Source organism: Mytilus galloprovincialis, chromosome 5 (assembly GCF_965363235.1).
Source record: "Mytilus galloprovincialis chromosome 5, xbMytGall1.hap1.1, whole genome shotgun sequence".
Lineage (NCBI taxonomy): Eukaryota > Metazoa > Mollusca > Bivalvia > Mytilida > Mytilidae > Mytilus > Mytilus galloprovincialis.
The window spans coordinates 8,605,101-8,631,590 of NC_134842.1; the positions used below are offsets into that span (position 1 = coordinate 8,605,101).

At 30.8% G+C, this 26,490-nt stretch overlaps 1 protein-coding gene across 1 annotated transcript in view; it reads left to right on the forward strand.

Moving 5' to 3' along the window:
• Positions 1-26,490, forward strand: part of LOC143075072 (5-taurinomethyluridine-[tRNA] synthase subunit MTO1, mitochondrial-like) — a gene marked incomplete at its 5' end in the record, with an annotated part of 97,942 nt that overhangs the window by 60,291 nt on the left and 11,161 nt on the right. The window contains 8 exon segments of the mRNA XM_076250332.1: positions 10,390-10,463; positions 13,891-14,007; positions 17,578-17,708; positions 19,487-19,691; positions 20,092-20,254; positions 20,874-20,989; positions 21,558-21,654; positions 22,154-22,211. Coding sequence (XP_076106447.1) covers positions 10,390-10,463; positions 13,891-14,007; positions 17,578-17,708; positions 19,487-19,691; positions 20,092-20,254; positions 20,874-20,989; positions 21,558-21,654; positions 22,154-22,211 — 961 coding nt within the window.

Below are 26,490 nucleotides of genomic sequence, written 5' to 3' on the forward strand. Positions count from 1 at the left end.
AACAGGTATTCATCAACCACCATCATCCAACAAAATAATATTTGAGCTGTGTAGGATAGAAATTGACCTTATACAAATCAGCACCAATATATCTGCTAACCTAGCTATTTCCATTTTGATTTATAACTTTTAATGGAAAGTCTGGGACTGTTTGCAAGATTAATTGTTAAGGTGTCACTGGCCACCAATTAAAACTCCCTATCTGTTCAACCAAATTTTCCAATTTTCACAGTTTTTCTAAATATTTTACCTTAAGTTTAACTTCATAGAAACCAGTTATATCCTGAATTGTACATGTATCAGCTTTCTGTAACATGCCAATTTTCAACAGATTTTTAAAATCATATCAGAAAGAAGAGGTCTTCCATATAGAGGTACCACTAAAAATAACCCCTGGTTTTCTGGAAATCTTAAATTAGTATACTATGGAGTGTTTTAATCCTCAATTTTGAATGCAAACTCATAAACAAGTAAATTTTAGCTCAAAATGGTCTTAATATATTTCTCTTTCACCAAATGTTTCATTTCTGCCAATTTGTTGGTTAGTTTAAGTAAACAATGACATCAAATGCACTATTTTTTGTAAGTAGGCCTACTTTCACATACATAGGGAGTAATTGGTGGTGTGACACCTTTATAGAATGCAACAAAACGGACCAAACATAATCTTTTATTTTATTGTATTTTGTATATGAATATTCCAAAATCAATCAGAGTGTTATACATGTACATATTTATGTTCACTTGAATAAGAGCTACTTTCTATCCAATGCAGCTCATTTGTATTAGATTTTGTTTACAGCCAGTCATTATTCTGAAAACAGAGATATACTTAGTCATGAAGCAATAATTCTTGTTTACCACAACAACACTCCTACTTGTTTACATTAAACAGCAATTTTAGTTTTGGTTCAGTTCAGGAGTCATAATGCATTGAAGGTTTCTGAAAATAGCATATATATCATATTGGTAAATAGATTTTTATGTGAATAATTTCTGGTATTTTGATGAGAGTGGAGAAAGAGAGATTATGTAAAAGGCAAAGATGTATGCTATAAAATAATGTTTATTTTGAACAAAAGGAGATAGGGGGAAAACATCAACAAAACAGCAAAATGTTGCAACTTTCAACTTTTTCAGCCCTAAAGAAGAGGTTGACACTAACTTTAAACAGAGCTAGGACTATTAAAAAAGTAAGAGTGAGTGTCTATAAAATTGAGAATGGAAATGGGGAATGTGTCAAAGAGACAACAGCCCAACCATAGAGCAGACGTTACAGCCAAAGGCCACCAGTATTGGGTCTTCAATGCAGCCAGAAACTCCTGCACCCAAAGGCGTCCTCCAACTGGCCCCTAAACTAATATTAATACTAGTTTTTTTATAACATATTAATAGATATAGGAAGATGTGGTATGAATGCCAATGAGACAACTCCATCCATGTAACAATTTATAAAAAGTAAACCATTATAGATCAAGGTACAGCCTTCAAGTTTTTATATCAAGTTAACCATTATAGATCAAGGTACAGCCTTCAAGTTTTTATATCAAACTGAGTCTGGTATTTATGATGAGCTTACAAAACACAATGATATGGTATGATTTTTCTTGTGGACATGATTTTTCAGGAAGTTAGTTCAAAATATAGAATGTATCAGAGCTGAATTTTCAAACAGCTGAAACCATTTGGTCAACTTTGCTGTTCAAATTAGGTATGTGAGTTTAGTTTCTCCTTCTTCATAATATAACTGCAAGAATTGTAAAGGTGAATCTAAAGACAAAATGTTGTTGATTTAACAGTTCTGTGATCATTGATTTGTTTAATTACTCCTAAGATTTCTAAAAACTGAAATACACTGTAAAGTCACTATCATCATTAAAACACAATCTGAGACAACCAGATAATTACAAGTTAAAATCTGGTATCATTTATCCACTGCATTTCAATTAAGTATGCAGTACATGGTTATAGTGTCAAGGAAAGTTTGAAATTCAATACATGTCGAACATTTCAACACTTCTTAATTATCACTTTTGATGTTAATAAAACTTTCAGAAAGGCATAGATATAATGATTTGCTTGTGTTAGTTTCTCTTAAATTTTCTCTCAATGTTGTTCATGAACTTTGCTGTCATTAGAGTTGTTGAAAATTGACTAATGTTTCCCTAAGTTAATGATGTGTGTATAACTACTCTCCCTGCTAACTTTCCAGTTGGGTTTAATTGATATTTAAGTGTTTTACAGTCTTTTATCAGTTTTCAAAATTATTCAAACAAAATAATGGGTGTTCTGTAGTTTGATATATGTATCTGCTAGTAAAAGACCTTGCTTTAAAACAATTAAATGCAGGCTTTAAATTATGATTTAATTGTTTTGTCTTGAAAAGTCTTTGATGTACAGAAAACTTGAACAAACAATTACCGTTTAATTTTAATAACTTTCAGATAGAATAAAAATTTTAGTCATTATTGCCTAAGTATTTTAATCCTTGGTTTCTATATATATGAAATAACAACATATGAAATTAAGTCAATGCACAATGTTCATTTCGAAGATTCAGTTATCTGTTCTCAGTACAATACCAAAACCCAAACAAATCATTTCAGGGTCTTTTATAGCTGACTATGCGGTATGGGCTTTGTTCATTGTTGAAGGCCGTACGGTGACCTATAGTCGTTAGATCGTGTGTCATTTGGGTCTCTTGTGGAGAGTTGTCTCATTTGCAATCATACTACATCTTCTTTTTTTATAAACATCAACAAATCCTAATTTTAAAAATACCATTCCAAAACGTAAAAGTACAATACTAAAACCTAAAGGTATAATACCAAAACATAAAAGTACAGTACTAAACCCTATAAAGTAAAGTAGCAATACCAAAACATAAGAGTACATTACCAAAACATAAAAGTATAATACAAAAACATAAAAGTACAGTTAATACTGCAAAACCATATCCTAAAAGTACAATACCAAAACATAAAATTATAAAACTAAAACAAACATAAAAGTGCATTACCAAAACACAAAAGTACAATAGCAATACCAAAACGCAAATGTACAATACCAAAATATAATAGTGCAGAACTCAAACCTATAAAGTACAGTAGCAATATCAAAACATGAAAGTTTAATAACAAAACATAAAAGTTTAATAACAAAACATAAAAGAACAATACCAAAACATAAAATAACAGTACCAAAACATAAAGTACAGTAGCAATACCAAAACATAAAGTACACTAGCAATACCAAAACATAAAAGCACAATACGAAAACCTAAAAGTATAATACCAAAACATAAAAGTGCAGTACCCAAACCTAAAAGAACTGTAGCAATACCAAAGCATAAAAGTACAGTACCAAAACATAAAAGTACAATACCAAAACATAAAAGAATAATATCAAAACCTAAAAGAGCAGTACCAAAACATAAAAGTACAGCAGCAATCACCAAAAATAATACCAAAACATAAAAAACAGTACCAAAACCTAAAAGTACAATAACAAACCCTAAAAGTACAATAACAAACCCCAAAAGTACAATAACAAACCCCAAAACCTAAAAGTACAATAACAAACCCCAAAAGTACAATAACAAACCCTAAAACCTAAAAGTACAATAACAAACCCTAAAAGTACAATAACAAACCCTAAAAGTACAATAACAAACCCTAAAACCTAAAAGTACAATAACAAACCCCAAAAGTACAATAACAAACCCCAAAACCTAAAAGTACAATAACAAACCCTAAAAGTACAATAACAAACCCCAAAAGTACAATAACAAACCCTAAAAGTACAATAACAAACCCCAAAAGTACAATAACAAACCCTAAAAGTACAATAACAAACCCCAAAACCTAAAAGTACAATAACAAACCCTAAAAGTACAATAACAAACCCCAAAAGTACAATAACAAACCCCAAAAGTACAATAACAAAACCTAAAAGTACAATAACAAACCCTAAAAGTACAATGACAAACCCCAAAAGTACATTACCAAAACCTGGAAGCTGAGTGCAATAGCAAAGCCTAACAGTAATTATTATCAAAACATAAGAGTTCAATACAAAACAAAGTGGGGCAAAGTGAGCTAATTCCATCACTTGATATTTGACATTCTAAGTTTATATATGTTCTTTCAAAACACTTTTCTAATTAAGCCAATCAGTTGAAACTTTACAGTACAGGTATGTGTAAGGGATTCTGAATGATATCGTTATTAAGTTAGTTCCATTCAGATGAAAACAATGTTAAAGCCACTAGAGGAAATCTTTGATTCTGAATAGATTAATTGTTTTTGAAATAAGCTTCTCTCAATTTTTTGTTGTTGTAAACTTGAAGTTATATGATCAAACTTATGATAGACATGCTTCTTGTTGATGTCTTCACAAAATCTCTCAGCTTGTTTAAACCTGTTACAGCTAGTACAATTTCTGTCGAGGTATCAGTTTGGTATGGAACATTTGCAAATATCACATATGACTGTTATTCTCCTATGTTATCTCAAACCTGTTAAAAATTGAAGTTTTCAAAAAACTGCTTTTCCTCATTTTACAGCTAAGATATCTAGAAAAAAATACTAATTTGTGGATGTTGAACACTTTTGATTTGGAAATGATTAAATTGAATTTTAAGTGGTGAAAGAAATTAATAGTTAAAATAAATCCATTGCTAGTGGATTAAGATAATTGATATGTTGGTAATGGTCCTGTCAATAGAGGAGGACATGTGGGCAGATGATGTCATTCATCTTCATCTGTCATTGTACTGCAAACTTGATAGTCTGTCAGCCATGCATACAGCAATTTGGCATTAAAAATGATAGAACTCTTTTTGATTTCTAGAAAAATAGCAGCATGATAGGCCATCAGAATAAAGTTTTGGTTTACTTTAACGTACATTTATGGAAATGAGTTCAATAAATGTTTATGATGATCAGACACATGCATATGTTTTTATAAAAAATGATTAATACAAGAAAAGAAAATGAGAAATTCTTACGCTTTGTACAGTCTTATAATCTGTTTACCCCACATGTTTGAAACCTAGATTTTGAACATGTACTCTCTAGCCTCAAAATTTGGACAGGAGCTTCAGTACAATTCATAAAAATAATAAACAGATGCATTTCAAAATACAAGCTATTCTCAAGAAAAAGACAATGTTCAATTTTTGTTTTTCTCATTCAGTTGGAAAGTAAAGTATTTGGCAATACCTCAAAGACAGAAAGTCTCAGCATGTAGCTATTTAGACTGCCGAGACTGGTGATAAAAACTTGTCAAGGTTATAATACTTTACTATATCTTCTACAAGTGGAACTCAGGGATCTTTTATCTATTAAAGAAGTTTGCAATAAGATGAATTAAACATTGTTTATTTTATTTATTTGTTTATTACATACATATTTTCTTATTTTTGTTAATAATAATGAATTGAATAGTGTTTAATTTATTTTATTTTTGTTTTATTTATTTATTTATGACAGTGCATATTTTTCTTACTTTGGTTATTAATTCTCACCGTGTGATATTGAATAATTAATAATATTATAGTAATTAAACCTTTATTGAATTAGTGAAGGCTGCATGATTAATGTTATTAATATTTTATTGCATAAAATATCTACAGAAGATTGGCAGATAATATTTATTATATAAGTCATTACATTCAGAGTTAATATTTCTTGCATCAGAACATTACAATAAATGTGTAAAATAATTTCTTGAAAGTTGTCAAAGGTGTGAAGGAGTCAGACATACTTTGAACTAAAACATGATTTTTCCTCTGTCTATACTCCTTAACCTTATTAATGTTCATTCATATATTTCACACAATACTGTTAAATAAAATCACATTTTGATGATTATAATAGATTAGTGCCTAATGTCCAGTAGCATGTATTACAAGTTTTAGCCACCAACAGTTACTGTTTCTTACATGTGAACAAATTAAGAAGATGGTCCATATTGCAGCACTCACATTGCTTGATTTAAATATGACAAATGAATCAATGAGGTACCAACAAATAAAAAATGGAAATGGGGAATGTGTCAAAGAGACAACAACACAGCCATAAAACAGACAACAGCAGAAGGTAACCAATAGGTCTTAAATGCTTTCATATTTTCCGTCATGATTTCTCTCTCAGCTGACTGAAGAGCAAAAATATGGTAGATGGTTTTCCCATTGTTACTCTGCCAATTCTGAGTGTCAGCCCATTTAACATTGATCAAAAATGAACATAATTGTCATAGTTTTTATCATATTATATAACACAATATGTTATCACCATGTTACAGTGCCAAGGTCATTATGATTTATGAGGGGATATGTGCTGATATTAATTAGAAATATATTATGAGCTGAAAAAAGATAATTGCTCTATAAAAAGTACTGAAAACTATTCTAAAGATTCCAAAATTATTATAAATGTAGAAAATGCATATTATGAAATACTTAAATTTTGACAATCTGATTATTGATTTTAGAATTTTTAACATGAAGCTTGAAGTACTTTTACAAATTGGTTTGTTTGTTTTGCCTATTACTCTAAGGAAGACTTGGCCTGGGTAATTTTCACTAATCTGTCTGGGTATGAGTTATAGCTAAGATAATGTGCCAGTTGTATTTAACTATTATAATTACAGCATAAATCATACAAATGTTAGCCAATGTCTTGAGTGGTCTTTGAATATGATTGCAGTTTTATGGTAGTTCTCTCAGGACACAACCTGCTTTCTCCACTAATAAACACTGAATTCCACCTGTCATGTGTATTATTGTGCTGAAAATGTCTTTAAACACCAATCAATCAATTTATCTTCAAAACCAGATTTGAGAAGTAAAAATCAGTTATTGATTTGGAGATGCATGGCAAGAGGGACATCTTGGTGGGCGACTGCCAATCAGTTAACCAGATTTGAGAAGTAAAAATCAGTTACTGATTTGGAGATGAATGGCAAGGGGGACATCTTGGTGGGCGACTGCCAATCAGTTAACCAGATTTGAGAAGTAAAAATCAGTTACTGATTTGGAGATGAATGGCAAGGGGGACATCTTGGTGGGCGACTGCCAATCAGTTAACCATATTTGAGAAGTAAAAATCAGTTACTGATTTGGAGATGAATGGCAAGGGGGACATCTTGGTGGGCGACTGCCAATCAGTTAACCAGATTTGAGAAGTAAAAATCAGTTACTGATTTGGAGATGAATGGCAAGGGGGACATCTTGGTGGGCGACTGCCAATCAGTTAACCATATTTGAGAAGTAAAAATCAGTTATTGATTTGGAGATGAATGGCAAGGGGGACATCTTGGTGGGCGACTGCCAATCAGTTAACCATATTTGAGAAGTAAAAATCAGTTATTGATTTGGAGATGCATGGCAAGAGGGACATCTTGGTGGGCGACTGCCAATCAGTTAACCAGATTTGAGAAGTAAAAATCAGTTATTGATTTGGAGATGAATGGCAAGAGGGACATCTTGGTGGGCGACTGCCAATCAGTTAACCATATTTGAGAAGTAAAAATCAGTTACTGATTTGGAGATGAATGGCAAGGGGGACATCTTGGTGGGCGACTGCCAATCAGTGTATGTTCATTTACTCATGAACCACTCAACCAAAGCTTTTTAAATTTTAATATATATATGTCAAACATTGTAACTGATGACAAAATGGAGGTCAAGATAAATGTTGAAAATTTCACTGTTCAGGAGTTATGGTCCTTGTGATATTGAAAAATGCCAGGACACAAATAATTGTTCAAAAATTTGGTTTGCTGTTGCTATGACAGACTCTTGTTTGATTTGAAATAATACATATTGTGATGTCCGATGATTTCATACAATATGCAAGAGACCTGATAACTGGAGAGAAATAAAAGTACAGTCAATGATGCCGTAGAATTATTTGCTTCTTTGGGTTTTTTTCGCATTTAATTTTACTTTGTTTTTGGTTCTGCTGTTCAAGTGTAATTCCAACCCACTGCTTTGGACTTAATGTTATTGACATAGTTCTCAGTGAGGATTCTAATTACAATGTATGGGACTGCAGGCCATTTCCTCCATACATCTAACTACCATGATTCAAATTGTATTTGTTAATTGGAATTTTCTTGAATGAAGTGAAGGAAATGGAGTCACTGTATTTTATTGATGATTTAGAACATGTGTAATTCAAGTTTTAAAATTTACGAAATTTTTGCAATTACATTTATTTGTACTCTGTTATGTTATTAAAGTCATAAGAAACCTCAAATTAAAAAAAAAATAATGCATGTGTTTTTTATAAGTCAATGGATAGTTTTCATAATAAAACTTATGTACACATACTTTTTTCTGAAGAAAATTCTTTAATTTGTTCATAATTAGAAGAAGTTTACTTTATTTTCATTGCTTCCTTCCATGAAGCAATTCCGGACATATTTTCCGTATGCAAAGTGACCTCAGTGTGACCCATCTCGTAAAAATCCGGTGATCGCAATATGCATGGATGTCCTTAAAATAAACTATTATCTGATTGTACATATTAAACACCTGCTCAATTTTCATGCTTTTTTGTTGTTTGTTGACAAACAAGTGACAATCATTTAACTTTGGCATCAAAACAAGAACTTTAATTACCTGTCATATTTTCACAACAACACTGTCGGACCGATTGAAAAAAATTTGACAATTATACGAAATTTATGCGGGAAAAAATGATAAAATCGTGCACAGAAGTTTATGATGTTTGTATGCATTGGTTCAAGAATTGGAATAACATTATTTTTCACCGGTCGTTCATTTATTATATGACTTTAATTTATCATATGACAGAATTATAATAATATCACATGAATTAGAACTCTCATTTTAAATACTAATTTCATTGTTTTATGCAGCTTTTCAGTAAATTACATAAAGATTGAGATCTAATTTTTTGTCCATCTTAAAATATTGTCAATATCAAATTGACACTATTAAAACTGATTGTACAGTAATGGGGAATTTTGGTGAATGGCCTTCAACTGTTTGTTACTATTAAAACTGATATGTACAGTAATGGGGAATTTTGGTGTATGGTCTTCAACTGTTTGATACTCTTTGATCGGTTTGTTGTCTTTTTGACACATTCCTCATTTCCATTCTCAATTTTTTAAGAAAACTTGAGCTTTTCCTTGTTTTCCATTGAAATGCTGTTTTTTTTTCCCCTTGATAAAAACTTTTCATTTTGAACCTGACAGACATTGATAATTAAACAGTATTAAAAAGATAGATTGTCCCTATTGACAAAGATTTTATCCCTGTATATTTTGATTGGTTGCTCCATTGATTTCCTTCATTGTAATCAAGTTTTATAAAATCACTTTAAATGGAAATTCTGGACATTATTCATATTGCACTGACACTGCACAAAGTTTGTTACATTTATTTGTCAAGCTTTAGATAAACGGATATTCTGAGAGTTATACATCAATACTGTTACAAGATGTTGTTATTTATACTGACATTTTGGTCAACTATTTTTGTATGGATTGATTCCCAACTGAAATGTATAGTGACAAGTAGTAGATGCATATTTAGGATGATAGTATTAATGGTTTGAAGATACTATGCTTTCTACAAGACTGACATTGCTTAATCACATTTTGAACATGCTAGCTGACATTTCAACAGTTTGTGAGAAGATCTGTGATCCTAGCTCAAAATGCTAAATCAGACCCTGTATTCAAAAATTGATACTCTTATACTTGAATGCTGTATACATGGTATAAAACAGCAAATACCAAATATCAAAACTTAATTGTTACTCATATAACAACATTAAACAGTAAAAACCAAGTATCAATTTTATTGTTACTCATATAACTTAAATAGCTCACTATGTGAGTATGGGCTTTGCTCACTGTTGAAGGCAGCATGGTGACCTTTAGTTGTTAATTTCTGTATCATTTGGTCTCTTGTGAAGAGTTGTCTCATTGACAATTATACCACATCTTCTTGTGTATATAATGTGGTGTAAACATCTTATTGATGTTACTTGATAGATATTGTTCATAGTATTTTGTGATTTTTGAATTGAAAGGGCCAAAAAATGACCTAATTCACAATATAATAACTTAAAATATAATTAAAATTGAGTACTCCACAGTGACTTGCTTCTCTTTTTTGTTTAGTTGTTTTGATACCTTGCGATGCATATTAATTTTTTATAAACAACAAAAAGAAAATTAAGAGCAAGTGCAGAGAAATAGTTTTAATTATAGTGGCCTGTTTCTGTAATATCTGTTTTTTCAAGATTTCTGTTGGATTTACAAGCTTGTCTCATGTAGGTATATTGTCACAGTGTAATATATACACATGTAAAACAAATTAGATATATAATTACTTTATATTTTCAGATTTTGTCCCTCATTAGAATCTAAAGTGTTGAGATTTAAAGGAAGAACACATCAGATATGGCTTGAACCTGAAGGTATTTGACCAGATCTTTATGTAAAATTGAGAATGGAAAAATGTGTCAAAGAGACAACAACCTGACCAAAACGAAGAAAACAGCCAAAGGCCACCAATTGGTCTTCAATACAGCTACAGCAAGAAAATCCCAAACCAGGAGAAGTGCTTTAGCTGGCCCCTAATAAAAAATGTGTACTAGTTCAGTGATAATGGACATTATACTAAACTCCAAAATATTTTAATGCACTAAAATTAAAAAATCATACAAGACTAACAAAGGGCAGGATATTCCTGACTTGGGACCGGCACTAAAATGCAGTAGGGTTAAACATGTTTTTTGAGATCTCAACCCTCCCCAATACCTCTAGCTAATGTAGAAAAAAAAATGCACAGCAATGTATACAGTAAAACTCAGTTTAAGAGAAGTCTGAGTCTGTAATTAAGGTAACAGAAGAAACGAAGCAAAATGACAATGATACATAAATTAACGAGTAACAAACCCTGCAGTAAATATAAAAAAGCAAATATTGAAATATTGCCTAGTAGATATTAACTCTCTGACAAGCAAAAAACTGTAAAAGTATTAGTTCAATGGTCTAAGGGAAAGATTTTTCTTCATTATTTTTTGAAATACACTACAATACATCTTTCAAAAAATAATGAAGAAAAATCTTTCCCTTAGACCATTGAAATAGTAAATAAACAGCTTGAAACACTGATTTAAATTACAGAATTGGCTTTTCTAATCATGCTATCTGAGCATTTTTAATGTACATGTATTTCAATGAACTACTGAATTATACATTGAGTTATACATATATTCTTTCCCTTTAGGCAGGGTATGGGAGGTACCAACATAGTCTGTTAAAAATAATCCTTTCCTTTTGTTTCATTTGTTTATTTATTCAGATATTAAAGCAACAAATGTTGGGACCCATGTAGGTATATAAGTATAGAACTAGATCAAGGATTTTGAGTGTGGTTTCTGTTTTCACCAGACAGAAATAGGTCATTGTCTTACCATGATTGTTTTATTCAGCCATCAAAACCTGTAAAATAGAATGTGCATATTAGTTCTACATGGCAGTCACATTTAATGCACTCTTGTTTACAGACCATCTAATCAGATTTATAGGACATCTTTGAAAAGATAAACATTGTAATTAGAATATGCAGTAAATTGAGTTTCTTATAATGGGAAGGTCTGCATGCTTCCTTTGACTGGATGCATACAGATTTATTGTTCTGTAACAGATTATCTTCTACAGTTTATTGGGCTTGATGAGAACAGATAAATCTTATGTTTAAATTAAACCAACCATTTTGTCATTATGTAACAAATTGATATAAAATATCTTAATGTTCTTCTGAAAGTCTGGATCTTTGTTTATGTACCAGGAATTGTAAGGTTAATAACCAAAACCATGCAGTTCTGCAGATGTCAGTTAAATTATTATGTAATGAAGAAATCTATTCAAATTTTAAATTATTGTTAACAAATATTGTTTAGGCTTAGGGTGATCTAAAGCCTTCTCATCAAGTTGTATATTTGATACATGATAAACTTTACCAATTTTCTAACCAACATGACAGAGTATTTGACAGGTTTTTTTGTCTGAGGATTTTAGTATAGTTTAAACTATTCTTGGTTATGTTATGTGTCAGTGATACTTGTATGTCTTCTAATATCTGTCCTATGTATGTCTTAGTATCCAATGGGAAACAAATGTGCTCTTCTTCCCGTTGACTTTTTCCTTTAATTATTTGTGGCAGCCTTCATACAGAAGCTTCTTAGGAAGAATAAAAAGGAGCTAGCATTAGCCTTCAACTTAAAGTTCCACTATAAAAATTATGTTCTCTCACTTAATAATTCAAAGTTTGGTGTCACTATGTTGAATTCATTTATTCCATCAAACTGGAAATAAAGGATCATCTGCCTCATATCTTGACTTACATTTAAAAATTGACAATAAGGTGAAGTTTAGAACAAAACTTGTTGACTACATAGATTATTTCAGCTTCCCAAGTGTGAACTTTCCAATTGTGAACTTTCCATTTCTAAATATGAAGCATAACATAACACCACACCCTGCATGTGAAGTATGTATCTGCTAGTTGATAAGATATTTCAGAGCTTACATTTCTTAATTTATCATGATTTTTCCTTGATAGAAAATTGCTGCTTACAAAGAAGCTTACAAAGAAACTTAGTATTAACAAGGACATATTTTGATAATTTTCAGTCAAGCATTACAATGTTATTTGGTTCTTTGTCCCATATATGCTCCTGATAGAAAGACAAGTATTTCTGCTGACCTATATTTTCTTATTAATGATATATGAAGATGTGGTATAAGTGTCAATGAGACAACTCTCCAACCAATTCACAATTCGTAAAAGTAAACCATTATAGGTCAAAGTACTGACTTCAACACAGATCCTAGACTCACACTAAACAGCAATCATACATGCATTGAAGGTCGTTTAAACAGAATTTGAATGTATAGTATTGCTAAGATAGCTGATAATATTTAATATGAATGGTAGAGGTAGATACATGATTGCTGTTTTATCAGGTGTGTATAAGATCTAAAAAAAAAATCAGAAAGTTTCTTGATATCTATGAAGTTTTCTTCAGTTTATGAGAGCATGAAAGGCAAATGAAACGTGTCCTTTAATAGTTCCAGAGTTATGCACTATCATTGTAAATGTTATCTTAATCTCAGTGTGAAAGATAAGTTAGATATTATATCTGAGCTGCTTTGTGTGTGACTGAATGACACAGTCTCCTGCATCTGTGGTTAAGGGTTAATAACTTATTAATGAAGGATATTTTTTTTTAACTAAAAAGCATGATGTCCTAACCATTCCTTTCACAAATCTTAGGTAGGCCAAGACATGATAATACCATACACCTTTACCATGTTTACCAAAAGGTATAGATAAATCTGAAACAAACAGTTTCTGATCACTTGAACAGGATGACCAATGGATGAAATTAGACTGTATAAAATACTTATTGCAATGTCATCATCCTCAACAGCTCTTACAATCAGTGAGTTGTATACAAATGACAATCCTGGCATGAGACTCAATTTATCAAATATTGCATATTCATTTATTTTCGTGGGTACCAATTTTTTTTGGATTAAGGAATACTTGCATGTTCGTGGATATTAAATTTTAGTTGTTTTGCCCAAGTCTGCATACAATCCTATAGAAATTTGTTGAACATCTAATTTCGTGGTTCACCTGTACCCACGAAAACCACGAAAATTGGTAGCCAATGAATAATAATGAATCTACAATAGTCTGTAAAAAAAAGAAAGGAAAAAAACCTCCATTTTACCAACTTAAAAAGGATAAAAAAAAAATAACAAAGTTCTCACACTATGATAAACATGCTGATTCCTTTTACTTATCTGTTTTGTGATGTATATTTTCAGGTTTAAGCAGTGATGTTATATACCCTAATGGTATATCCTGTACCATGCCAGAGGAACATCAAGTCAGATTGGTACAGAGTATTGCAGGACTGGAAAAGGCTCAAATTGTCAAACCAGGTTTGTAAAATGATATATTACTTCTATGGAAAATACTGATTGGAAATTTGATTGGAGATATTAGTTTGTAACATCATGCTTTTCAAGTTTTACAAAGTTATCTTTCACTAATTTTCTCCTCTTCCCACAATCAAATGTGCAAAACTAGGTTGATAGTCAATTTGATTTCAATTAAAATAGGACTGCAATATAGGTCAATAATGTTTTTGCTGTGATTTCAATGAATATAGGACTGCATATAGGTCATACTTGTTTTTGATGTTATTTCAATGAAAATAGAACTGCAATGTAGGTCATACATGTTTTTGATGTTATTTTTATGAATAAAGGAATGCAATGTAGTTCATACAAGTTGTTGCTGTATGTTAGGATGACACCAAAAGTTTTATTGATTCAATCTCTTCATTTACATTATTAAATTATAAAATGATTGAAGTGATAAATAAGATCAAGGATTAAATATGGCAAGCCTCTCTCGTCAAAACTATGTTTAAACCCTTTTTTCGAAAAAAATATACACTGAGATTTAAAAACCTAAAATAACACACTGAGAAATCGAAATTACACACTGAAATTTAAAAAAATAAAAAACACACACTGAGAATTCAAAATTACACATTGAGATTTTAAAAAGACACACTGAGATGAAATAAATTGAAAAACACACACTGAGAATTGTTAATTACACACTGAGATTTCAAAAATACACACTGAGATTAATATGCAAATTACTAATGAATATTCATGAGATGAATAATTCAACAAATTGATATCTTTATCTCAAGAACTCTTGTCATTATAATGAAATGCGATTCCTTCAACCAACATTCGTAATAAATTTCAAGACTTAACATTGCTCATATTCATAAGTTTGTTGCCTATAATTCAGATCATTACTACCAGTAATTAAACATGTGTCCCTTTTCAAAGTTCGTCCAACTGTTTCCCTGATTTCGCTAGTTAATCTTTTATATTTTTGTTACGTTTATATGCTATAATAGACACTTGAGTAAACATTTCACTGCATTCGTTTTTAGATTGTTCCAATGTTTTCTTATAATTTTAATAAAGTGTTTCACCATTTGGTTATATTTTGTAATAAGAGTAAGTGGGTATTTTTCTTGTTCTTGTTTTTCTAAAAAAAAAATTATTAATAATTTGGAACCAAATCGAAGGACTAATGAGTTCTGTCCCCTTGTTGTTTTAAGCTTGTAATAAATTCAGATTAAGGATGCTAATAAGGTATGTGCGCATAAAAAGTGCGCACAAATCTCAGTGTGTAATTTTAAATTCTCAGTGTGTAATTACAAATTCTCAGTGTGTGTTTTCAGTTTATTTATTCTCAGTGTGTCTTTTTGAAATCTCAGTGTGTAATTTTCAATTCTCAGTGTGCGTTTTTCATTTTTGTAATCTCAGTGCGTCTTAATGAAATCTGAGTGTGTAATTTTTAATTCTCAGTGTGTAATTTTCAATTCTCAGTGTGTAATTTTCAATTCTCAGTGTGTAATTTTCAATTCTCAGTGTGCGTTTTGAAGCTTTTAAATCTCAGTGTGCTTTTTTTGTAATTCTCAGTGTGTAAATTTTTCTAAAAATGGTTTAAACATAATTTTGACGAGAACGGCTTGCCATAATTAAACCCTATAGTGAATGAATCAAATGTAGGTTAGGGTAATTTATGTTTTTGTTGAATTGCTAGATCCATTAAGCTTAAAAACCTATACTTTTTTCTGAAATAAAGAAAGATCTGCTTGAGATAAAATTGGAGTCTAATGTACAAGACATTTCAATTGTTAACATCAAAGTAAAATGGATCATTATAGACTAAGGTCAGCTTTGTTTAAAGAAGCTACTACCATAGTATAAGTAACATTTTATAATCTGTTACTGCTATTTGGTGTCTAGATACATCACTTAAATAATAGGAAAGCACTGGCTCTCGGGCAGACTGTAATTTACTTTTAATATCTAAATATATTGCTTGAACATCAGACTCAACAAGTGAAAGGAGCATAACATTAGGTCATAGTTAACTTAAAAAAAGTCTTTTCTTAGGCATTTACTCCAATAGATACATTCTTACATCATATTATATCATTTTATGTCTGACTCTTTGTATTAAAAAGACATTGATTTAAAAGAGACCATACATGTGATAGAGCCCTATATATGTATATTAGAATGACCTTCTTTTGGTGAAACTCTATTAAACCTCCTTAATGTAACCAGTGGTGGATCTAGAACTTTTCTGAAGGGGGCCAGCAGACTGACGTAAGCTCCAGTCAAGCTTCAGTGATTCCCTATATATTCAACCAAATTATCCCCACAAAAGGGGGGCCTGGCCTCCAGGCACCCTAGATCCGCCTGTGGTAACTTCGGATAAAATAATCCATCCATCAGCTGAGGTAAAGAACCAGTGAATATAGTTTAAAATTACAGATAAATGATGTGTAATAGTTGCGCTACATGATCATTTCAATTAATTTTTTCATTATTGCACTAGGCTTACAAAAATATTAAAAATTCTAACAATTTTTATTTTCCTTGAACAGCAATTATTGAAGACTGTGGTTGCCTCATGAATACTTCAGATGGAGACATCAATCATATTTTATTTGTATCAGAAGAGTTATTGCCCTTAGATTATGTCATAGTATCTTCTCTGTTGCAGTTAAGGATATTTATCATGACTAGTATCTCCTCTATCAATAGTTAATATGTCAGTCTGATATAATTTACAGGTTTACAGATATTATACCATCAACAATTTTAGTTTGTTCATAAAATTATTAATTTATGTTTGTAATAATTTATCCAGTACGTAGTCATCTATAATAAGAATATTTTATCTTTTTATTACTGTAGTTTGTATGTTGGTTGATAAAGTATTTTAAATATTCATATCACATCCTACTTTCCTTTCTTGACCTAATTCATTGCTAACATTCTTCCACATAATGATACCATAGGAATTGTGTTTCCTTCTTTCTATTTTGGAATTGGGAATGTGTCAAAGAGACAACAACCAAACCAAAGAGCAGAAAACAGCCCATGGCCACCAATGGGTCTATCATAGCTAGACAGTCCAACACCTGAAGGTGAGCTTCAGCTTGCCCCTTGACAAAAATCTTCTCAATATGATAATGAAAAAAGATAATAAGAAATTCAACAGACTTGTTTTTACAGAAAATGTGTATCAAGACAAAAATTATCCTACAAGTTCCATTGAAATGGAACAAAACTGAAGAGATTTATTTACACAATGTATACATTTTTATCTCTTTAATCCGATTAGCAGAAATTCTTTATATGATGTGGAATTTCACATCAATTTTTCATTTATTATCGAAGTATTTGAGGTTGTTTCACACAGCAAATTTTATCAAATGGGGAAGTTTTTCAATAAAAAAATCTTGCTGTTGAAGTATGAAGAGATTAATAATTCTTAGAATTTTTTGATGACTGTTGCAGGTATCAGTATTTTCGTTTCTAGATAGCTAGACCAATAAGGGTAAATTGAAAATGCAACCTGAACCTCATGCAATAATAATAAACAAATCTTTACATTTTCAGGTTATGGAGTAGAGTATGATTTTATGGATCCTAGACAGCTGCGACCTACTTTAGAAACGTTACGGATACAAAATTTATACTTTGCTGGTCAGATCAATGGAACAACAGGTTATGAGGAAGCTGCTGCTCAGGTTAATACTAATGATAAACTAATGTAATTTGAATAGATATAAGAAGATGTGGTATTAGTGCCAATGAAACAACTCTCCATCCAAGTCAAAGTATGTTCTTCAACACTCTGAGCCTTGGCTCACACCAAACAGCAAGCTGTAAAGGGCCCCCAAAATGACAAGTGTAAAACCAACGTGAAAAACCAATAGCTCTGAAGTATCAGTGTTAAAACTATTAAGAGTTGGTTCCAATCGTTATATGGAAACTTTCACTTTTTATAAGAATGTAAATTAAAATATCAGCATCTTTTTTTGTTTCAGTTTTAAGGACATTATATGTATCTGAAATTGTTCTATAACTGTTGTTCTGTTATAGAATTTTATCAGTTGATATTCTTTCAAATTGAAGTTCTTGGTTACTTAAAATTGAGATTTGTAACAATACTTTAAAAGCATGTTAAGGTGGTACATAACACTACAGGGAGATAACTCTATAAAATCAGCTGAACGTTTAAAAATCATTCTATTTTTAAGGAAATATTAAGCTACTCAATGATCAAAATTAGTGTTTTCCAAATTGCTAATATCCAATATCACAAAGTGTGTGGTTCAAATTTTTTGAATTTATTATATTTTTATCAAATGGTCAAAGTAAATATTTTTCAAAACTTTATGAAAATTAAACCAGACGAATTAATTGTAGTCAAGGTGTTTGTGGCACCACCTTAAAGGATTTGTTATATGAAGAGTCATCAACTGACCAGACCATCAGTGACATTGTTTATTCATTCATCTAACTAGATCTCCCTTCCTTCTGTTACTCCTTCTTGTGTTTGCTTACACAACTAATATTGTGACTGTATTATAAGAATTTTATCAATGACATATGTTTTTGGAAACAGAAGGAGAAAAGAGAATGACTGAGTTATTGGTTTACCTCATTGATTAGAAATCTGTAAGAATATATTGTTTATCTCTTGATTGACCTTAACTGTTCTGGTAAATAAAATAAACAACAAAACCTTCTCATTCATACTTGAGTCACTTGACATGTTGAGTTATTTAACCGGTTTAAAATCAATGGGGTACTGGCACTTTATTATAATAAATGATGGTAGAGTGATAATAGGGTAAATTATTCCAGGAGATACTGATCAGATGTCCAGGAAAACCATTAGGTGACCAGTGATACCATTAGCTTATTGGCCATGAATTATATTGTGTCTTTACTCCATAGATTGTGTGGTACAATTTTGATTGCAAGATTATGATTCAGAATAACAAAATATATAATTTTTTTCGTGTGTGATGCTATTGATTGGTAAATTTTGCTATAGCTTCAGGTTCCTTAAATATCATCATTGCCGACTTATCTTATATTTTCTCAATGCACTAGAATGTTTTTTCTAGTGACCTAGTGTATTATTGTCAATGAGACAACTATCCCTCAATTACCAAATGACATAGATTACAAGTTCCACTGATGACAACATGTAAAATACATCAAATGAGAAAACTAACACCTGATTTATGATAAAAAGATAAATAAATAAAAAAAATACATAATGAAGACAGCAACCAAGTGAACAGGTAAAATTAACAGGCTCCACCCTTTATGCCTTTTAAAAATGGCAATAAAACAGGACTGGCCATTTCTTGACTTTATAAAATCTGTAACAGTTGAAACTTAATATACATTTACTTTTAACAGAGCAACATGATATTTAACAACTAAACACTATAAAAGTCATATACATGTATCAATAAATATATATATAGATCTATTCTTTCTTTAACAGGGATTAGTAGCTGGGATCAATGCTGCTTTAAAAGTACAAAACAAATCCCCCATGATTGTGGATAGAACAGAGGGATATATAGGAGTACTTATAGACGACCTGACTACCCAGGGTACTAATGAACCATACAGGATGTTTACAAGTCGATCAGAATTCAGACTGGCCCTAAGACCTGATAATGCTGACAGGAGGCTTACAGAAAAAGGTCAAATGACAAATAAATAAGAAACTCTTTTAAATACTATGAAGTTTATTCAAGCTTGTAAATTAAGAATTTTTAGAATGATTCTGGTTACAATGTTTTTCTTGCATGCTTCTTGACTGTTTCAAAAAATTATGAGTAAATTATTAATGGCCAAACAAGATTTAATTGATTGTGGCATGGCAATCAGCTGTCTTTTTGAACTTTCTCAGATTTTACATGTATATTATAATTATTATTATTATAATTAACACAAGGGAATAGCAAAGTTAATTTGAAAGGAAAATATAAACTGAATTGATGCACACAAGACACTTGGAAATCTGTAAAAAGTGTACAATGGGACATAACTCTATTAGATTATCATGAATTTTGTATTAAATTTATATCTTTGTAATTTTAGGTTATAAAGCTGGTTGTGTAAGTGACTACAGATATAATAGATCCAAAGTGTTAGAACAAGAGCTGATAGAGAATGTGGAATTATTAAAATCTATTGTGAAACCAGTAACAAAATGGAGAGTGATACTGAAAAGAGAAAACAACAGTAATGTTAACTCAAGAAGGTATGGTCTTATCGAGATGGGGAGTTTAAATTAAAATCAATAGAAATTTTATTAATTTGACAAAATGTAGTTTATATCATGCTTTTTCCAAAATATTATCAAAAGTATGGGTCACAGGACTTTTCAAATACAGATTGTGCAAAAGTGAGAAGATGATGCAAGAAAAACCCAATTTTGTGGGTTATATAGACAAAAATCAAACAATAGAGTTTCAGGATAAAATATATGTAGGTAGCTTTAATAAATTGTGCTTTCTGAAAGCAAAACAGAAAAAATGTGGTTATAAGACTTCAACTTCAACTACCTTGACCTAAAACTTTAACCTGAAGCTTGAAAAAAGGATGAACGAATAATGAACAAACAGATGAAAGAAGGGACAAATAAATGGACCAACAGACAAACAGACCAGAAAACATAAAGTTGCCATTTGACAAAAGGACCAATTATTTTCTGCTATTATACAATCCAAGCCATCTGGTCTACATTAAGTTCAGAAAGGTAACAGAAACTGGTTAGTCTCAAACTCTTTGCTACATCAGATATTTTACTTTTACTTTACAATATGCAATGGTTCACACTCACTTTTGTATTTTCTTCACATACATTTATTTGTTTGCAGTGCATTTGATTTGTTGCTGAATCAATATACTATGGCCGACTTTGTTGAACATTGTCCTGAGGAGTTTGGTCATCTTAGGAATAATAAATATCTACAAAGGAAACTAGAGATAGAAGGTAAGATATTAGTCTGGATGAGGATTCAAAATATAGAATAAGTGTCAAAATATTAAAGAGAGATAAAACAAAAAAGTGCTTAAATATTAAGGATATATAGAAAAATGTGGACAATATTAAAGAAGAAAGTCCTCCTTCCCCTTTATTACTTTTCATTTATGGATGAAACAGTTATGGCAGTGCTATACACAATATAATTTTATTGGTGCCTATACAGTATGATTTTCTCATTGTTCAAGGCCATTTAGTAACTTATGATTGCTTATATCTATGTCATTTGAACTCTGCTTGACAGTTTCTCAATGTCATTTTTATACTATAATATTTTCAAAGATTGATTTAAGAAATATATATTAAAGCTAGTTAAAAAAAACTAGTATCTTACACATATTCACATGGACATTCAGAAAACGAACAGCTAACTTATTGTTGATTGAGTAAAGTGATATGTAATTGTCGTATTTTGTATCCTTAGATAACCCTACAATCTCAGAGGCAAAATGATGAAAGATAAGGCTGATTAAGATAGGTTTTATAAATATGTTTTAAACTATATTAAATATTTCAGCTAAATATGCCAATGAGATGGAAGCACAAATGGAAGAAATAAATGAAGTCCGTAAAGATGAACAGCTTGTATTACCAGATAGTTTAGATTATATGAGGTAACCGAAACTTTTATCTCAATAACCAATATTTTAAAATCCCCTAGTTCAATGACTTGAGAGAAGGAGTATATTACTTGAATATCTGTTATTTTTAAATGGTTAGAGTTAATCAATGTGCTTGTAAACATTTTTTATAAAGTAAAAATTAGTTTTTATGAGGTCGTATAAGTGGATTGCACTGGATACATTATATGAAAAATCACTATTGTTGCTGAGTTGAAATAAAGATGTCAGGTTCCTGAAGATATGCATCAAATACTCCTGTTTTGTCTATATAAGACTGAATAGTGATGCTCTTCAATCAAAGTTTAGACGTAATAAAAAAAAATTGTAACTATCAAGGTAAAGCATCTTTTCACATTTATAAGAACATTAACAGGTAGGGAAAAAACAAAAATATTTGTATATATTTATTTACTCTTGTTGGATTTATTTTTAAAGCTAAATTTATATTTATTCATGAAAAATTATAAAACTAACTATTTGATATTTACAGTATGAATGACATATCTACTGATGCTAGAGTAAAACTAACTGAAGTGAGACCTCTTACTGTAAGTATGAAATATGATCATGGTCATGGAGCAATGTGGTTCTATAAACAAGTAGATGTTTTCAGTAAATATGTAACATTCAGAAAAGTCTGTCATAAAAGGTTCTGATCCCAATAATGTGTCCATATGACGTCATTAATAACCCAAACATGTCAAGTTGATGAATGACACTAAACATGTAACTTTCATAAAAAACATCTCCATATTTGAAAAACACCCTGTTGTTGTAATCTTAATGAAAAAGTGTTTCATTATGATAAATTGTGTTTACAATAAAATTCTGTCATGATTATTACAGGGACCTGAGACTTAAAGTGCATGCATTTTTTTTCTAGTAAATGCTCTTCCTTGATGGTTATTTGTTACATGGTTTATGTTGCTCAGTCGTTAGTTTTTCATGTTATGTTTTGTGTTCTATTGTTTGTCTGTTGGGTTTTTCTTTTTGCATTGTCAGATTGTTTTCGTCTTGAGCATGTAGTTCAGTGGTTGTTGATGGTACATGTATGTCACATTTTTAGTGGAAGAAGACGTCAAGTCTTCTGAAGACTTAAGGGGCTGACCATTGGCATTGAGTCTCCGTATGCCGCATTCATTTCGTGTATTACAATTTCAAAACAACTTAGATTCCTGACACCGATTTTTACACATGATTAGGCATCTGAATCATTTAATTTGTAAATTATGATTGTAAAACAATCACTATCGTAAATATGACCCTTTTATTTATGTAAATTATTAGATTTCATCTCATCCACATGAACGTTATTTGTTTACTTGTAACAGGATGTTTTAACTGTAGATATTTGTATTACGCATGCGTGAATTTGGTATCGGGACAACTCGCCCTGTTTACAAGTTCGCCCTTGAAGTTACGAATTTGCAATCCTGCAGACAAGAAGATTTTGTTTTTATATGAATAAAAAGGATATATAAAGTGTTGTCTTCATTCATGGTTTTCCTTTGTCATGTGAATTAGATGCCCTTCGTAACATACATGTGAACCTCCCGTTTAGGAGAAAAAACTCCCGTGTATGAAATTTTTCAGACGCCATATTTGATCATTTCTTACTACTGTCAGAGACATATAAATACAGAGATTGGCAACTTATCGTTACGGCTATTACCCAGCGGTCAACTTCACGTGTGTGCACGAGATTTCTCGAGAGTAGAAAATCCGCCAAACTATCCGCCATATTGATTATTTACAAACAGCTATAACGTACAGAAAACAACCATATTATAATTAAATACAACCTATATCAACACAATTCAGGTAAGAATAACTTAATTTTATATAGAGGCATAGTTTATTTGTTATTTTTAGCCTTCTTTAGTAATATTTAATCAAATTATAGGCGAATTTATATCCCAATTCAAGAACCCCAAATTTTAGGTTCAGAACTCGATAAGCCTCCCGACTTTTGGAACAAAAATAAATAAAACTAAGCAATATTTCGAGGTTGTGCGTGTTTAAACAATGACATATAAGGTTTATAAAACGGTTTCTCATATTATATTTGGACTGGGATAATCCTGAATAAAATTATCGTTTGATAAAAAAACGACTTGAATGGTTTCAAAATGACTCCTCGGGGTCACTATTTAGCACAATGTCGTCCTACTGAATTCTCATTCTGAATAAAATATCACCTTAAAACATTGTTTATATAGGATTCTTGATATCTTACATTGTGACAAAGACAGATATGTCTATTCAAAAACTATAAATCATGGTTCTTTACTCCCTTTTTATTCATCTTTATTTTTCCACATCTGCTATTGCTTAAAGATCCCAGATTCATATCAGGTATGCATGCTTTATAACATATTTGTATTTTTGTTTTAATTGATTTGCAGATAAATATGTTTAATGATGCATTAATTATAGATTGGTCATTTTTTGTCTTATCAAGCTTGCAGACATATCGTTTGTAACTAAAATTCTATATACATTCTTGGTAAGCAGCATGGGTGTTGATCGGTGTTGAAAGCAATGTGGCAACTTGCTGTCAATCGCTAAGTCATTTGGTCTCTGGTTGAGAGTTGTCTGATTCCCAAACATACAACATCTTTTTATTACATACATGACTTTAAATACTAGCATCGAAGACCCAACAGCATCTTTTCATGAACGATCCATATTGATTCAGGATTTTAATATTAAAAAGCAAATAAGACATATGAAAGATATATTAAAGTATGTACATGTACATTTAAGACAAATGTTATTAAACATGATGTAGCTCCATAAGTCGAAACCCTTCAAAGATATCTGTTCTCACAAAACTGCATATCATATATAAAGTGACAGAGAAAATATAAACATGCACGTGTTGCAATTCCGTTTCTATCTTTACCCTCATATAATATGAATTTACATTGTCTGTCAAAATTTGCAATCCTTCTTGAGCTCTATTACAGATCCTGTTTATTGTATCTTTTTAATTTGATTTTGTCCTGAACATGCATGCATGCAGAATTTAACGCTGGACACTAAAAGCGAGCATTTTATTATATTTATACAAATGCACATACCTTACTTTTTAAAGCAGGTCACATGTAGATGATTTAAAATGTAACTTATTAAATACAAAACTGCTTGCCAAAGTTAGGTCTGTGATATTTTCTTTTTATCAGATTGACTATATTGTTATAGACCTTATAACATTAAGATTTTTTGTAACTGCTACTCTTCTGAAAGTTTGGCAGTTCTATGTATAAATACATTTTTATAATAGAGGAAGATGTGGTAGGAGTGCCAATGAAACAACTCTCCACAAGAGACCGAACGACACAGAAATTAACTGCTATAGGTCACTGAGCGGTCTTCAACAATGGGCAAAAGCCCATACAGCATAGTCAGCTATATCTTGAAGGTCCCCAAAATGACAAATGTAAAACAATTCAAACAAGAAAACTAATGGCCTAATTTATGTACTAAAAAATGACCTAAAAAAATGTGTAACCCATCAACAAACGACAATCACAGAATGACTGGTTCTGTACTTTGGGCAGGCACATACATACATAATGTCTGTTTGGTAGTACATTCATGACATTGTAATTTTATATATGTATGTGCGGTAGTACATTCATGACATTGTTATAAATGAAAATCAATTTTCACATATTTTAATTTAATACTCATGTTAATCATTCTCATTGCTGATTTAAAAACAACTTTTGCATTTTGTTTGTCAACCATAAGGTACATTTTTAAAACAAAATTAAGTTGACCTTAAATGATTGTTATAATCATGATAATGTACATGTGAATATTGACCTAAAAGAGACATGTAAAAATCCATCATGTATTTAGCAACAAAAAATGCTCTTCACACATTTTGAGTGAGGATTTATATCCACACATATGAAGCTGTGAAATATTTTAAAAAATTGTTTTAATATATCTCTTTGCTCTTGGAGGCTTAGTTTTCAGGACTGCTCTCGCCGAGAGCTATATATTTATTAACAGTCCAGTCTGCACTAAATACTTTTTCAATTACTAGTCCGAAGATCAATACTCTGACATTTTTCTTATTGGGCCAAACAAAGTTTCGCAAAAACTCACTAGTCCTAATGAAATTTTACTAGTCTGGGGCATCGAACTAGTGGCTAACCGTGCTGACTGACAGTCTTTTTTATTCATGGTATATAATCTTTGAGTTTATCACAGTATAAGCATACATTTTTACATGCTCATCTGAAAGAAGCATATTTAAAGAAAGATATTTTTGTGTTCTTAGTTGTTGTCTGATCAAGATTACACCATGTCTATTTATTCATCAAATGTGACTTTAAGAACATTTCACATACTGTTTTAAATTTTAAGATATTGACATAATCAGAGTCATAATGTTCTTTTATTTGAAAATTAAAGCAATGATAATTAAATTACTAAACACATGCTAATCAGTTCTTAATAATGTTCTTGTTGTTAAGCTCCATTCGGGTCTTAATGCTGGTAATTCAAAAATCTTGATTATGGTAATAAAACTTTATAATTTGACACCTATTAATAAGTAAACATCCTGTAAGGTACATGAAGTAAAGATCAAACATTTTGGTAATCAGTAGCTTTATGATCCTTCCTCTTAATAAGTTATCTAACTCATGTAATTAAACCACTTTGACATGCAGAAATGTCACCTGTTGTTAACAAATTGATGAAGTCTTTCTAGTTTAATAATTAACACCATAAACAAGGTAGTGTGAATCCCTGGTGTTAGAACTTGAAAATTTTTATCACCGTGCAAAGTAGCCCAACATATCTTGTCAA